At 35.4% G+C, this 16,808-nt stretch overlaps 2 protein-coding genes across 9 annotated transcripts in view; one reads left to right on the top strand and one right to left on the bottom strand.

Annotated features, from left to right (window-relative positions):
- The window catches only part of Pdzk1 (PDZ domain containing 1), a 47,241-nt gene extending 46,153 nt beyond the window's left edge, over positions 1 to 1,088 (top strand). For all 8 annotated transcript variants that reach the window (XM_063256835.1, XM_063256841.1, XM_063256840.1 and 5 more), the window contains one exon: positions 647 to 1,088. In XM_063256835.1, the coding sequence (XP_063112905.1) occupies positions 647 to 700 (54 nt within the window). In that variant the 3' untranslated portion in view covers positions 701 to 1,088. The remainder of the gene's footprint in view (positions 1 to 646) is intronic.
- Positions 1,089 to 1,302: 214 nt separating this feature from the next.
- Positions 1,303 to 16,808, bottom strand: part of Gpr89a (G protein-coupled receptor 89A) — a 42,336-nt gene continuing 26,830 nt past the window's right edge. The window contains exons 9-14 of the mRNA XM_063256842.1: positions 16,444 to 16,532; positions 15,562 to 15,654; positions 5,070 to 5,165; positions 3,035 to 3,124; positions 2,129 to 2,194; positions 1,303 to 2,005 (exon numbers count right to left, since the gene is read on the bottom strand). Coding sequence (XP_063112912.1) covers positions 1,799 to 2,005; positions 2,129 to 2,194; positions 3,035 to 3,124; positions 5,070 to 5,165; positions 15,562 to 15,654; positions 16,444 to 16,532 — 641 coding nt within the window. The 3' untranslated portion in view covers positions 1,303 to 1,798. The remainder of the gene's footprint in view (positions 2,006 to 2,128; positions 2,195 to 3,034; positions 3,125 to 5,069; positions 5,166 to 15,561; positions 15,655 to 16,443; positions 16,533 to 16,808) is intronic.

The raw sequence follows: 16,808 nt of genomic DNA, 5'->3' as shown, positions 1-16,808 counted from the left end.
CAGGCAGTGCACTGGCAACACACATGAGCATGTCCTTCCTTCCCCAACACAGCCAGTCCCCAAAACTGTAAAACAAATTAAGTTTGTAAACCAAGGTGACACTGTATTTGGCAGTGTTATAACTTTCTTAGGGAAGATTAAACATTCTGTGTATATTTGAATTAGATCAATTCCTTGGTAGGTCTTGGTTTTACATTTTGGTCCAGTTGTTTTTCATACATGAATGAGGTCCAAGTTTGTAAAGGAAATTGATGGTAAAGGCAGAAGTCTCAGAGTAAACAGTATTTTTTTTCTAATAGTACGCTAATTCTATACTAACTCTGATGGTGATGTAAATAACAAATACTCAGTGAATACACAAAATAGCCACTGACTTATATTCTGTAAAGCTTAACAAAGTATTTTAATTGCCCTTTAGAAAACCTCATTAGAGGTCCGTTATAAAAATGATATACGAAGGCATTAAGAAATCTGTTAACGTGTCAAAGAGGAAGTTGGAAACAAGGCCAAGTATTGAATTCATAATTCCTGTTTTCTAGAAAGTAACTCTACTTCCTGACTGAAGTCATCCAACTCTCGGTGTTTATATCTGTATCCTGATGTTCACACACTACCATTTGGTAAATCCTTGTTTTCTTCTGCACAGGCCCACAGTACAGCCTCAAGTTCTTCCTCCAGTTCTGAAGACACAAAGATGTGAACAGAATAATGGCTTCAGCTGAAAAGATTCCTACGAAATATCCAGCAACTGCTGTTCCAAGGAATGAGCTCCTGCCTATTTACTGTATTAGAGAAGAATCCCCTCGAGACCATCATGTGCGACTGTTGCTTTCCATGGAGCCACAATCACACATGGCTTATTTATGGTCCAGCTAGGAAGCTTTAAGGCACGAGCCAGCTTTCTGTGATCTGTTCCAAGCTTCAGCTTAACTACATTTCTCTATATGATGATATCTCTTTTATAGGCTCCTTGAGCACCACAGCTGATTCATATAAAATATCGAGCAGATAATTCAATTAAAATTATGCTTTTATAAAAATGTGGTTGCTAGTATAAACACCATTAAAAATATCTTGAGTATGCTTAATTTCTCTATTAGTTGGTATAATTTTTTTGGGGGGGGAGTACTAGGGATGGAACTCACGACTATGCACCTGCAAGGCAGGTGCTTATGCCACTGAGTTAAATCCCCAGCCCCTAGCTGGGGTATAATTTTAATAGTGCTTTTGTTTTGTATAATCTTTATTAGCTTATAGAAAACCAAGACAATACAATGCAGAAAAAGATTTCAGTAAAAAGACTTCAGATATCTCTTGGTTGTTTTAATGGGGAAGAAGTTGGGGGACAAGAGGTGCTAATTTAACTTTTAGATTACACAAGCATAATAAGCTATGCTTGATAAAGTGAATCTAGGCCAAAGTGTTACAATCCTGAGTTTAATGATGGTCAAGCTTAAGGGAAAGACATAAGCTTTTCTACATGAATGCTGACTTAAAACTCCAGTGTTTGGCCCAGTTAATAGACAGCTCTTTCCTCAGTCTTTGTCCCCTTTGCCCTCATGACTTCACAAGGTCACTGCTGAGTGCTGCCTTGAGTTACTTCTCCCACTCATGTTCTAGTTGATGCTACTTATAACCACAGTATCATCTGAGGAGAAAGGGATATGCTGGAGTTAGAACATGAGGTAGAACCACAGCATTTTGTTTAAAAATATTAGGCCTTGGTCCCCTCCATTGCTTTTCCTCAGATTCAAATTCTGATGCCATTGGCTTCTGACGGTCTGTCATAAGTTTGAGTTCAAGGTGCCATATGCTTCTCTGGTGCCTGCTTGTGAGCCAAATAGAGGAATAATATACTGGAAAGGGCACTGACTAGGAAGATGACATCAAACCAACGGTGATAAAAATTAAATTGCAGTTCGCCAAGGACTTCCGTGATTATGGTGCGGTATTCTAGTGGCATACTCATTCGGATCAGCAGTACAGAGGAAACAAAGTACATGCCCTGTAAATCAAACCAATTAATCCACAAGTTAGTTGGAATGTGGTGGGTCAGGTTTGAAAAAATTGTTAAACACATTTCTAGTATTTTATAGCTGTAAACAAAAAACTAGTTTGTTAAACTTACCATTATCTGTGCTAATAGCAGGACAATGACATTGGAGGACTTACTGCTTGAGATGGCATAAAAGAACTGTTAAGAAAGGGAGGAAGGATGATTTAAAGCACTGTTGCTAGATTCTTGTGAAGAAGTAACATGGTAAACCTTTATTTAAAAATGTCTCTTCCATGCTACAATCTTGTATAGAACAATTCAGATGATTAAAGTTATAAAGAAGACACTTGAAACAGACTAAAATTAGTTTCCCCTTCAAGGCAGTTGGTGGTTTTAGGTTTTACGCTAGAATATATGAAAAGATTCTTATGCATCAAAACTTCAGAAATTCGGATGCACATCACCTTTACATCACCGTAATACACTAAAACGGTTAACTCCACGCCACTTCAAGATTGTTAATGGGCTACTGAGCTCTCACCTCAAAATTGTGCTAGATGACTGGTGATTTCCTCTTGTCTTAACTTTCTCTTCTTTCAAATGGCTTTCAGATTTAGAAATCTCTACCTTTTCTACCAGAGAGGACTCCCTTTCCATGAAGCCTTCCTATGTTGATCAAAAAACAGCTGAATATTATGTTCCCCTGCTTCCACATCTTCTTTATAAATGACTCTTATAATTATTCTTCTAAACTCAAACGTCTGCTGAATGCCTATCATGTGCCAAGTTCTATTACAGATGATGGTGAAACACCCATCAACAAAACAGACCCTTATTACCTTTAGACCTTATCTGTGAGTGGTGTGTAATGTCATATACTGCCATAGCTTTAGGTAGCAGTTTAACTTTTTTATTGTGTTGCGTATCTTTAAAAAGTTGTGATCTCGGAGGGCAGAGACTCTGATTGGGTAACATTATTTCATAGTACCGTATGTAATTAAATATATCAGTACTTTCTAACATTGCAATACAACATACCTTGGTAAGAGTGATCAGCAATCCTCTGATGGATGTGACAATGATTATTCCAACTAGAATGAAGGAAATGTGTTGGGACCAGAACTTTACCTGTTACAACAGAAAGAGGAAATATTTGTTAAGTCTCTATTAAGAAAGATATGATGGCTAAGTATACAATTATTTCTGTGACTAGGAGATGAAACTTAATAGACCTTACTCTTTTTTAAGGGATGAAAGCAAGCAAGTAAGTGGTAAGTGAAACACCTGTAGCAAGACTGCAGTAGCCATCTTAATAGCCAATGAACTAAATCTTAAAAGGCAGAAGAAAGCAAGTCTAGTGAAGTGAGTCAAAACAACACTAATAAAACCAAGGTAATGAGACTGTTTGTTTGTTTATTTATTTTTGGTACCGGGGATTGAATTCACAACCATGCAGTTTCCAGGCAGGTGCTTATGCCGCTGAGCTAGATCCCCAGCCAATAATACAGTTTAGAGTAATAAATCAAGAGAAGGAATTAAAAGGAAACAAAGTTCAAACTTAATAGTACCTTGGTTATTTTTAATATCTATGAATGCTAATTCTATGATTACACAAAACCTCAAGGAATCTTTTTATAATAAGAATAGACTTCAGCTATATCTTAGGACACAGAACTTCACTGATCACATAATACTTTTGCTCCCTCCTGCATTGCTTGATAGAGGCAGTTTTGGGATTCAGTTCTTCAAAGTTTCTGAGGAAGAGCTGTTATTGCTAACATCTAAAAAGCTTGCTACTCAAAATTATGAAATGTGAAGGTGAATTATAGATGGTCTATACACATAGCAGGCAAATGACCTTAGGAAGCAGTGATAAGGCAAGCATTTCTAAAAATTTAGCTCAGTAAAAATTTAAATGAGTAAACCACACAGGTCAACAATAGCAAAGCACACTTAATTTTTATATCACTTCAGAAAAAGGTTATCATGTTCCCTCATTTGCAGAAAGGAGACACAATCTGTCAAGAAGTGAGTACCCTGTGCTATTTCTTAAGGACCTGTAGCTAGCTTTGCTCTGGTTCATTCTTGTTTTACTCAGCTACCCTGGAGATCAGAGGCATGTCCTGCTGAGATAGAATACTGGAAGTGGCAGGCAGTTAGTGTCTACAATCAGAGCCTAGTTAAGTAGTCCACACTGGGACTAAGAATGTGGCATCAATCTTTTTTGTTTTTCCTCCTTCTGTACTGGGGTACTGGGGATTGAACCTAAAGCCATCACACTGAGTTGTATCTTTTGGCTTTTTAAAACATTTTGATTTTGAAATGGTGTTCTGCTGAGCAGCCCAGGTTGGGTGAACTTCCAACCCTCCTGCCTTGGCCTCTCAAGAGTGCAGAGATTACAGGTACACACCTCATGCCTGGCGTATTATTCAAGTGTTAATCAGCCCAAATCATTGTCCACACATATATTTATAAAATATATTAATCTATGAATAAGGTCACTAAACTAAATTGAGGCACGGGTGTATTTATGACACTGGTTTTATTAAACGGGTAGAAAAGATGATTTAAAAAATTCAACATTGTACAGTTGATAGTTATAATCTTTAGTCCATGGTCTACATTAACTGATACAGATCTTTTTTATATAGCCAAAATTATTTCAGGTCCAACACGTGACACTAATTAGTTAATTTTCTACTAGGTGAATCAAAGGTGAGTTTGAGTTACTTGCAGAACTCATTAGCGAGCACAGAAAGGAGGATAGAAAGCACAAAAAGGTGGGGAGAAACTGGCAGAGTAGCAGCTAGCTACAGAGAAGCAGAGGAAGAACTGTAGAAATAATCAGCATCTAAGACAATAATGTACCAGTCACTACTTATTCATTTACATTAAGAAAGAGAAACCTGGCCTATTACAAATGTGCCATGTGAAAATGGCAACTTATGCAGTGGATCACATGAAGAAAAGACACAGAAGCAAGAACTTAAATATGGGGGAGTCCTAACAATGTTAAGTTATAGCAGATAAAATAAGAAACCATAATAAATCAAGATCTTAATGGAACTCTTACATCAAACTGGATTCCTAGGTAATTCACAGTGATCTCAATGCCTCTTGTGACAGGATCAGTTTTCCCAACTCGATCAAAAACAATATTGATGGTTGCCTGTAGAGACACAGACCTGCATCTTAATTACTAATTCAAACACTGAGTCAAAATGATTTAATCACCAAGACTTAAGAGGTTGATGTTTTGAAAAATGAAGTTCTACTCAGTCTAAACTATACATAAGAAGTCTATTTAGGCAAATGAAAGTCTCCATCCATTCTATATTTTCTGTAAATAAAAATTCTACAATTAAACCTAACAATAAAGTGATTCAAATAATTATACTAGAAATTCATGTTTCCAGGTATTGTCACAGGAACAAAGCTATGTTATATAAACCTTAGTTTATCAGAAGCCAGAAAGGCTCAGGAAGTCTGAACAAGAGTCAAGAAATTCCAAACTCATTCCTTATAATTACTTTCTGAATGCCCTTGCAGCCAAGAAAAAAGTTATAGCTAGTAAGCTAACGAAGGAAACATGGGTTCCTGTCACAGGGAGTACTGTTTATTCTTTGAATTTCAGTCTATGAACTTTTTAATTAAATGTGTTTCTTATATGCAGCTTAATGGTGGATCTTGCCTCTTGATCCATTCTATCAGTCTGTTCTTTTGATTGGTGTATTGAGACCATTAACATTGATGGTTATAACTGATAAGTATCAATTTTCTGTCCTGTTATTTTCCTATTGTTGGCTCCCTTTTATCCTCTCTGTTTACTTAACAAAGGAAACTGAATCCTGAAAAACACCTAAATGATCCCAAGTGACATTTAGAAACAGGAAAAGGGAGGGAGGAGTTAAAAAAAAAGAACAAATAAAAAAAAAAGTAACAAGGTAGTTTAAATCTAACCATTTCAATAATCACATTAAATATAAACAATAATCATGGGTCACAAACAATACATACATAAATGGGCTTGGCTATGTTCCAATGAAACCTTATTTACAAAAGCAAGCAAATTTTGTCTATGAAATATGGATTGCTAATCCCTGGCCTAAACATGCCAGTGAAATGGCACTGTCAGACTGAATGAAAAACAAGACCTAACTTCTTTTTATGTTGCCTATCAGAAGCTCACTTTAGATATGAAGGTTAAAAGGATGGAAAAAAAAGTATATATTTATGCTAATACTAATAAAACAAAAGATGGACTATCTATATTAACATCAGATAAAGCAGATTTCATAACAAAAAATACTGCTAGGTCTCAGGGTCATTTCATAATGATAAAAAAAAAAACACTTAAAAAAGGTTACACAGCAATCCTAAATGTTTATATATTCAATAACAAAGCTTCAAAATATATGAAACAAAGATAGAAATAAAAAAAAGCGCCAAATCCAAATAGTTGAGTCTGTTATTCATTAACTAATAAAATATAGAATCAGTAAGGATACTGAAAATTTTAATATCATTACCAATCAACTTGACCTAGTTGATAGTGTTTTAGCTACTAACACCAGAATACATACTCTACTCAAGCGCACATAGAACATTTACCACGCCAAGTCTAGTTGACTATATTCTGAAACATAAGTCCTGATAAATCTTATAAGATTCAAATCATACAAAGTATCTTCTTAGATAGCATAAAATAGGTTAGAAATTTATTAAAAGAATATTTGGAAGATTCCCCCCAATATTTTAGAACACTTTTAAGTAACCTGAGTCAGAGAAGAAATCAAAAGGGAAATAAAGTCCTTTAGTTTGTGTGTGTGTGTGTGTGTGCGCGCGCGCGCGTGTGTGTGTGTGTGTGGCAGGGGTACTATCTTTATACTGTGGTATGTCCCCACCACTTTTTAAAATTTATTTTGAGCTAAGATGTTGTTAAACCGCTAAGTTGCCTGGGCTGGGTGCAAATTTGTGGTTCTCCTGTTGCAGATCCCCAGAATACTGGGATTACAGGTGTGCACACCACATCCAGCTAGCAGCATTTTTGCTGAATGAAAATAAAAATATATTATGCATTAAAAGATACAGTTAAAACATTATATAACAAGAAATATAACAAACACCTTTATCAGAAAAGGCCTCCAATCAATGATCTTAGTTTGTGAAATAAGGTAGAAATATGGCCCAAATAAACAGAAGAAAGTATAAAAAGCAGAGCACAAGTCAATTAGAGCAGAAAAATAACACAGAAAATTAATTAGCTAAAAAACTTGACTCTGAAAAGTTCAATAAAATCAGTAAACTGTTATTATCATGGTAAGAAAAAAAGATGGAAGACACAAGTTGTCAATATCGAGATACTATTCTATAATTACCAGGATGGCTACAATAAAAAGAATTAAAAATATAAAAGTATAATAAAAAAGAGTAACAAGTGTTGGTGAGGATGTGAAGAAACTAGAACCTTTATATATTGCTAGCAGGAATGTAAACTGGTGCCATCATCTTGAAAAAACAGTATGACAGGTCTTTAAAAAGTTAAATATAATTAGCATATGGATAGAAATTCTATTACTAGCCATTATATGAGAATAGAAACATGCCCACTGAAAAACTCATACACAAATATGCATAACATTATTGATATTGGCAAAAAGTAGAAACTCCGTAAGGGTTTATCAATTACTAAATGGATAAACAAAATGTGGTATTTTCCATACAATGGGATGAGTACTATTTGGTCATAAGAAGGAACAGTATTCAGCCATGGATAAGCCTTAAAAATTTAAGCTAGGTCAAAGAGACCAATTACAAAAGATCATAAATTGTCTTACTCAATTCATCTGAAATTTCCAGTACAGAAAAACTTAGCCACAGAAAGTACATTAGTTGCTGTCTATGGCTGGGAGAGTGACAGGTAATAAGTATGGGACTGCATTTCCATTTGATAACGTTCAAACACTATCACAGTTGGATAGGCTGATTGCAATGATGACATTCAACTCTGTGTACATACCAAGAACTACTGAATTGCATGCTAAATGGGTAAACTGTAATGAATTGTGTCTTATTCCATAAAAAAGGAACAAGATTGGTGACAGTCAATGGATTCTCTAGGTATTGAAAGGATTGAGAATATTATGAGCAATTATACCCCAATAAATTTGAAAACTTTAACAATGGAAATTCCTTGAAAGACACAAACTACAAGATGTCACTCAAGAAGCTGTAACAGATAAATCCAATAAACCTTGTATTTTTAAAGAAATTAATTGGTGGTTAGAAACTTTTCTTCCAGGAACACATCATACCCAAAAGGCTTCACTGGTAAATTATATCAAACACTTAAGAAATAATAAAATTCCATATAAACTTTTCCACTAATTCCAAGAAGAGGCAGTACTTTTCAACTTATTCTCTAAGGTCAGTATTACTTTGACACTAAAACCAAACAAAGATATAATGTTAAAAAAAAATCACTAGATATGATGGAGCACAGCTGTAATTCCAGCATTTTGGGAGGCTGAGGCAAAAGGATTGTAAACTGAAACACTGCATGGGCAAGTAAGATATTAATGAGACATTGTCTTAAAATGAAATATAAAAAAAGAGCTGTAAATGTAGGTCAGTATAAAGACCATGGCTTAAACCTCAGTACAAAAAACAAACAAACAAACAAAACTAATGAATTTAATTCACTATAATGAGATTAAAAAAGAAAATCATATGATCATTTTACAGATGTACAAGAGCTGACAAAAATCTAACACCATTTCATGATTAATAACACTAAATAAACTATGAATAGAAAGATTTTCTTAAATATGAGAGAGGGCATCAAAGCCTGGATGCTTGCTCCCTAAGATGACGGAAAAGCTCAGGATAATTTCTCTGACTACTCTGGTTCAACTCTGCTCAATGCAGTAAGAGGAGGGGGGCCAGGGATATAGCTCAGTGGCATAAATGCCTGCCTGGCAAGCACAAGGTCCTGAGTTGCATTCCTGGTTTAAAAAAAAAAAAAAAAAGAGAAGAAAAAAAGGAAGGAAGGGAAGGAAAGGACAGAAAATGAGAGAGGAAGAGGAAGGGAAGGTAGGAGAAGGAAAAATAAAAAAAAAAGCATCCACATTGCACAGAAAAGTAAAATCGTCCTTAATTCCAGATACCTGATCATCTATGTAGATAGTCCTATGAAATATATAAAATACTTTCTAGAAATAAAAAGGTTAACAAATTCAGGATATAAGATCAATATATAAGAATTACATATATATGTATATACTAAGAGTCAAATAATTCATTTCTTTGACCTAGCTCAAATTTTTAAGGCTCATCCATGGCTGAATACTCTTCCTTCTTATGACTAAATAGTACTCACCCCACTGTATGGAAAACACCACATTTTGTTTATCCATTTAGTGACTGATGAACACTTTCCTAAGATTTAGGAAAGTATCAAAACATAAAATACTTAGATATAAGTCTGACAGAAGGTGTGAAACATTTGTACATTAAAAGCCGTAACATGCTGCTGAAGTAAACTATAAAAGATCTAAATACATGAAGGTTTATAGCATGTTCAGACTGAGACAATATTTTTAAGATCTTTCATTTTCTTTCTTTCTTTCTACCAACAGGAATGAATAGAGAATAAGTATACAGATCCACGCTGCATAGGCAACTTAATATAGAATCTTTTCAATAAATAGTGCTAGGACAATTGGACATCTATATGCAAAATCATGAACTTGCATCTGTACTTAATTGTATCAAAAATTAACTCATAGACTAGAATGTAATTTCTATTTTTTTTTCCTTTTTGATACCAGGGATTGAACTCACGACCTCATGCTTGCGAGGCAGGCGTGTATGCCGCTGAGCTAAATCCTCAGACCTAGAATGTAATTTCTATGAAAAATATAAAAAACTTTTTTTGTTTTTTAGGTTTTGCCCATGTGTGTTTCTCTTTTTTTTTTTTTTTTTTTTTTAACTTTTTATTGGTAGCAGGGATCGAACTCACGACCGCCTGCTTGCAAGGCAGGTGCTTATGCCGCTGAGCTAAATCCCCAGCCCCGCCCATGTGTGTTTTCAAGAGAATAAAATCAAACAAAATAAAACAGAATAAAGCCAATAAAAACAAAACAGCAAAACAGATACAGAACTTCAAGACAAGATAATAGGAAATCAATAATGGCTGCCATAATGTCTCTTATCTTTAAAATAGCTGTCTATATCATCAGACATATTAAAATCAAATCAAAGAAAAGAAAATCAATCAAAACTATGAAAGTGATACAGAATTTCAAAACAAAATAGGAAATCAATAATGGCTACCATAATGCCTCTTATTATCTTCAAAACGCCTGCCCATATCATCAGACCTAATAAAATCAAATAAAACCAGTCAAAACAAAACAGTGAGAATGGTACAGGACTTCAAAACAAGATAGCAGGATATCATCAATGGTTATCACAATATATCTTGTTGTCTTCAAAATAGCTGTCTATGCCATCAGACACAATAAACGATTTTTTTTTTTTTGGTACCAGAGATTGAATTTATGACTTCACGCTTGCCAAACAGGCACTTAGTGCCGCTGAGCTAACCCCCAGCCCTAGACATAATACAATGAAACCAAATGAAACAGAATAAAACTCATCAAAACAACTAAAGTGACACAAGACTTTAAAACAAAATAATAGGGAATAACAATGGCTACCATCTTCCCTTTTCAGACATTTCCTTCCCTTCAGTGTCACATTTTGGATTCCACTACCTCCTTTAATATTTTATATTAGGGAGACAACATGATGTTCACCTGTGAGTCCAAACCATTTCATCTAAGAGCACGATCACAAGTTATATCAATTTACCTATGAGAGCCTTGTCATTGTCATTCTTTATAACTGAGTAGCTTTCCATGTATAAAAATGCCACCTTTCTTATCCATTCTGCAATTGATGGGGAAGCCATTCCTGCTTTTTTCTAGTTGTCACATGGAGCATTGTTTTCTTTCTTTTGACTTTCAGTCTATGAATTTCCTTTTGAGTGAATGTGTTTTTTTGTATATCACATATTGATGGATCTTATTGCTGGATACACTTTGCCTATGTTTTAATATTGGTGAATTGAGGCCCTCTACATTAATGGTTTTGGCCAACATGCACTGGTTTGTCTCCGCCATATACTTGTTCCTGGCATTGGTTTCCTACTTTTCCCCTCCATTCAACTGTCTGCCCTGCTTGGCGATCCCATTCTGCTGCTGTTCTCAGAACCATGGTCATTTTTCTCTCTCTCTAGAATGTCCTTTGATATTCTCTGTAGGGTTGATGTGATGGTCATGAATTCCTTCAGCTGTTTTTTGTCATGGAAGTATCTTATTTCTCCATTAATTTTGAAAGATAAGTTTCACAGGGTACATCAGTCTGGGTTGGAAGCTGTTTTCTTTCAGGACTTGAAATAATTCATTTCAACCTCTTTTTGACTTGATGGTCTGTGTTGAGAAGTCTTGCATGATTCTGATGGCTTTCCCTTTATAGATTATCTGTTTCTTTTCTCTAGCAGCCTTTAATATTGTTTTTATGCTGCTTTTCTGGAATCTTGATTATTACACGTCTGGATGCATTTTGGTTATGGCTAGCTGGAGTTCTATATGACTCACTTATCTGTATGTCAGGTCCTCTTCCCATGCTTGGGAGTTTCTCTGCTATTACTTCTGTAAATAGTCTCTGTGTCATTTGTGTTGACTATTGCCTTTTTGCTGACACTTATCATTTTTACATTTACTTTTTTTTACATTGTCTTGCAGCCACTGAATTATTTCATGGTTCCTTGTTATTTTAAGAGATGTTTCCTTTTGTGGTCACTAGCTGCCACCCTGTCTTTAAGGTATGAAACTCCCTCTTCACGTTCTTTCAAGTGGTTGTACCAGCTTTTAATTTCTTGGATATTTCTTAGTCTCTTTCATGCATTCCAGCTCTCTACATGGTTCATTTAAGGTTTCTCATTCTCCTATGGTCCTTTTTTTTTTTTTCTTGAGACAGTGTCCTCTGTGCAGCTCAGAATGGCATTGAGCTTACTTTGTAGCCCAGGTTGGTCTCAAACTTACAACAATCCTGCCTCAGCCTTCTGAGTGCCGGAATTACAGGTATATACCACCATACCCGACTAGGAACCCTTTTATTATGTTTGTTATTTCCTCTCTTACCTGAGATACTATTTCTGATCTGATTTCTTTTACAACCTTATGAAGTAGTTTCTTTACTTCATAAAGGTTGCTATAACCCTAGACATTTCAGATATGTGACTTCCACTTTCTTCAATGTCTAAGTCTCCAGGACTTGTTCTGTTGGGCTGGAGGCCAGAGACTGCCTTTCACTCCTTTGCTGACATTTTTCTGGGTTCCTCAGATGAGTGTGTTGTGGGGTCCCAGGAGCTCTTCAAATTGGTTACCCACTCACAGTGTATGGTGATGAGTCAGACTCCTGGGTTTCTCCTAACCCAGGTCCCCCAGGAGGTGGTGGGGTGTGGGGTGGGCTTCTGCAAGGCGTGGCTGGCTGGTTCTCTTGGCCTGCACTGGTTACCCATGGTGGTGCCCTGCACATGTGCCAGGGCTGGACTGGCTACTTCTCCCTGCCACTGCTGGTGACTTAAGGGAGTTTTCATGGCGGCCATAAAAAAACTTTAATCCTTAGGCAAAGATTTTTTGGATCTTAAGCCAAAAACACAATCCATAACAGGAAAAAGAAAACAAAAAACAGAAACTGCTAAGAGAACAAGAAGTCAAATCTACTGATTAGAACCAAAATATCTGAATATCATATATTTGATAAATAATTTCCAATATTAAAAAACTTGCTAAAAGAAAATAAATGACCTAAGGGTGGGGGGAAGAGTTGAACAGACACTTTACCAGCAAGGACACGACTCAGAAATGAGCACATGGAATGAAGCCAAATAAATGCCTTTAGGGATTGGGGAAATGTAAATTTCCCTACCAGGTATTTGGTAGATTCAATATCTTAAATCTACCAGACCATGTGAGTGTTTATGAAGATGTAGAATAACTAAAATGCCTACACACAGCAAGTAGGAATACAAATGGTACAATCTCTTTGGAAAAGAGGTATGTGCGTTGGCTCTTTCTTCCAAAGTTAGATGTCTTTCTTATGAATCAAATGTTTCACTCCAGAGGGATTATCCAAGGAATAGCAGCTTATATGTAGACATACACTTATATAAAAATGTTCATGATAGCTTTACTTGTAATATCCCCAAACAAGACACAATCATTTATCTACCATCAGGTAAATGGTAAACATACAATGAAATACAGCTCAGCAATAAAAGGAATAAATTACGGATATATTCAATAATACCAATGAAACTTCAAAAACCATGCTGGGTAAAATAAGCCAGACAAAAAAGTATACGCTCATACAAAACATCAATTAATATTTAATGACAGTTGATTAGGTGTGCCTCAGTGTGAGACATGCTCTACAATTAGGCAGCAAGAGTTCTGAAAGTGATGGATAATTATGTTCTTTATCTGAATTGTGATTGTTGTACAAGTATATATATATGTATCAAAACTTACCAAATTATCATTTAAAATATGTCAATTTTATCATAATAAAGTTGTTGTTATGCTCCTCTAAGGGCCTTTCATTTCAGGAAGAAAACATTTACCTTCATTCATCTTTCTCAATGAATTAAGATTGATTTTCATTTATTATAACATTAAATTCATTTTTAAAAAAGGAAGGATATCAAGGGATAAATGGAAGAAGGAAGCAGGGAGGGATACATTATGCACATGTACCAACTTCCTACAAGGAATGTAAACATTATGTACTGTAAACATATGTTGAGAACCATGAATTATAACTTTTTTTTTGAAGTAAATAAAACCAAACAAAATAAAACAGAATAGACTCAATCAAAACAAAACGATGAACATGGTACATGACTTTAAAACAAAATACAAGGAACTCAATAATGGCTACCATAATGCCTCTTGTCATCTTCAAAAGCATTGCCCATAACATCAGGCATAATAAAATCAAACAAAATAGTACAGAATAAAACCAATAAAACAAAACAATGGAAACAGTACAGGACTTAAAAACAAGATTACAATAAAACCACAATAGGTACCATAATGCATCTTGTTATTTTCAAAGTTGTTACCTATACCACCAGACATGATACCATCAAACAAAACAAAATAGAAAGTAATACAGGGCTTTAAAACAAGCTAATACGAAACGAAAAATGGCTACTGTAATATATTTTGTTACGTTTGAAATAGCTGTCTGTGGCATCAAATACACTTCCTCCCCTTTCACTTTCACAGGATGTATTGTGCATTTTGCATTCCACTAGCTCCTTTAGTTTTTATATTAGGGAAACAACATGATATTCACCCAGGTTACTCTTAACCATTCATGAATTATAACTTAAGTCTAGGAGATGTCCAAGGCTTGTTCTTGTCCTACCCTTGAGCTAAACTGAAATGACGACACTCTCTGCTCTTTTCTAGTCAGAGTGGGAAGCCTTGTTCATAAGACAAGATAACACCCACCATCTGGGAAAACTACAGTTTCCACATTGCCCCGTCTCATCCTTTCAAGAATGCTTTGTTTTTCTTACTAGCCCACTGTAGTCATCATTACTTTCTCAGAAATACCCACTACCTTTTACCTATCACCCTTGAGTGAGATGTGAAGGATAAATACCACAGTTCTGGGTGCCTCGTGCCCTTTTGTTCCCTGAGAACAACTAATCATCCCAAGTCTCTGCCTGCACCTCTATTTTGTCTCTTGCTTTCTTCCCGCTTTATGCTGTAACTCTGGGCAGGAGACTGGAACCCACTGCAGGGGTCTCCGATAAACCATGCACTAATAAAAAAACAAAAAAGAAAGCCTGTCCCATTAATCTATATTGATAAAATTAACTAACAAGCCGACAAAGCTCTTCTTTATGCAAAAAACAGCTCTAGTAGGAAAGTCACCAAGCCAGAAAGTCAAATCAGCCTTTACAACATCATACTGAAATCCAGGAATATAAGCAGATGAGCTGGAAGTGAAGACCAACGTACATTAATTGCACACAAGAAAGAAAATCACAAAAGAGTAAGAGCAATAAGCCCACAGGAAAATATGTCTGCAGAGATACATTTAGAATTTATTTTAGATTTCAGTTTTTAGGCAAATATTATTAAAAGGATATTTGGTTTCTATGCTCAGCTGAAAGTAGGAATTCAGATTACACACAGTCATGTACTCATGGATACTATGGAAAACACAGCAAACCAAGAAACAGTTAAATCAATTTATGTTTCACAACCCAAGGCCTTACAAACGATGCCTGACTGAAAAGAAGTAACCTTCCTTTCTACATCCTTTAAAAAAGAGAAGGGAGAAAAGAGAGCTCAGAGATGTGAAAGGTCATGATTTCTGTTAACTCAATTTGAAACTGAGCTCAATGTGTCAGTTAAACTCATTGTATCTTGCCATCATCCCCAGGGAAAATCACTGAATTCTTGACAAAATATACTTACCATGAAAATTTTCCAAACACAGTAAATAGAGAAAAAGTAACCCAGAAAATTAAAATATTTTCCTTTGAAAGTTTTGGAATATTCTATTCTCTCCTGAGGAAAAACAAACAGGAAATATAGTTAGTTTCATGTAAACTTATCATCAACAAAAGAGGTCCTCTCTCTATGAATCACTGTTGATCATAATAAAACAGTAATAGCAACAGCCAACATTTATTGACTGTTTAAGCCCAGCACTAGAACAAACATAGGCATTAGCTACTTTAAACTTCATGAAAACTCTTATAAAATATGTTCTAATATCTTAATTTTACAGATGAAAAAATGAATCTTAGATCAATAAACTTGCTCAGAGTGTACACTGGTTTAAGTAGACTCAAGTCTGTGCCCAGACCTCTACTCTAAGTAGCTACCCTTATGAAGTTACCTTTAAAAAGGATTAAAGCTTACAATCTTGATAGATTGTGCATAAATTACACTGTATTTCAGTTATATGTAGGAAAGCTGGGATATCTCTTGATCTAGGTCTCTTAAAATAGGGCAAAACCATGACAATAATATTACTGTTCTCCTAAAACTAATTTATAAGGGAATAAAAAGAACCCAAGGAGCTATTATCTTTATCTTGGGTCAGTGGGAAGTGGTACTACATTTATAGATGTTGAAAATTCTGATATTCCTCCAATTTCTATTACAGACTGTGTTCCTTTAAGAATTTTGCCAGTGATAGAAACAAACCCAGGAGTAATTCCTCATTCCCAAATGCTCATGGCTTATAAAGAAGCTGTGAGGTGTCTTTTGCATTGCCTGATCATAAGATACTAAAAAGTTCTCTTCAGTCACATTGGTAAAAAATATTAGTTTAGTTTCCTTGCTCTGTACCTTGGTAGCATATAGATCAACCGTTTCCAGAAAAAGCTGCCTGCTTAGTTCTTCCAAAGCATCCACTTCCTGTTGAATAAGAGTAAGATCTGGCACAAAATGTACATCAAGGTTTAAATCACAGAGAAGTTTCAAAAAATAGCAACAAAGAAAGCATTTGCTTTTGTATATTATGTAGCAGAACCTAGAAGTTCCTGGATTTGCAGTATCCTGTTTCAGATCCAGCAGTGCCACTTCACCACATCAGAGCCATTTTCCCAGCCTGACACAGGTATGGAAAAGCTTCTCCACTGAGAGTATCATCACAATGAACTGTCACTTAGTTTCTCCCAACCCAGACAGATGGTTTTCTGTTTGGTTTTTAC

Source organism: Cavia porcellus, unplaced genomic scaffold (assembly GCF_034190915.1).
Source record: "Cavia porcellus strain 051 isolate PalLab524CR breed Dunkin Hartley unplaced genomic scaffold, mCavPor4.1 scaffold_1, whole genome shotgun sequence".
Taxonomy (NCBI): domain Eukaryota; kingdom Metazoa; phylum Chordata; class Mammalia; order Rodentia; family Caviidae; genus Cavia; species Cavia porcellus.
Note: the sequence above shows the minus strand (reverse complement) of the source record. Positions and strands in the feature narration are given on the sequence as shown.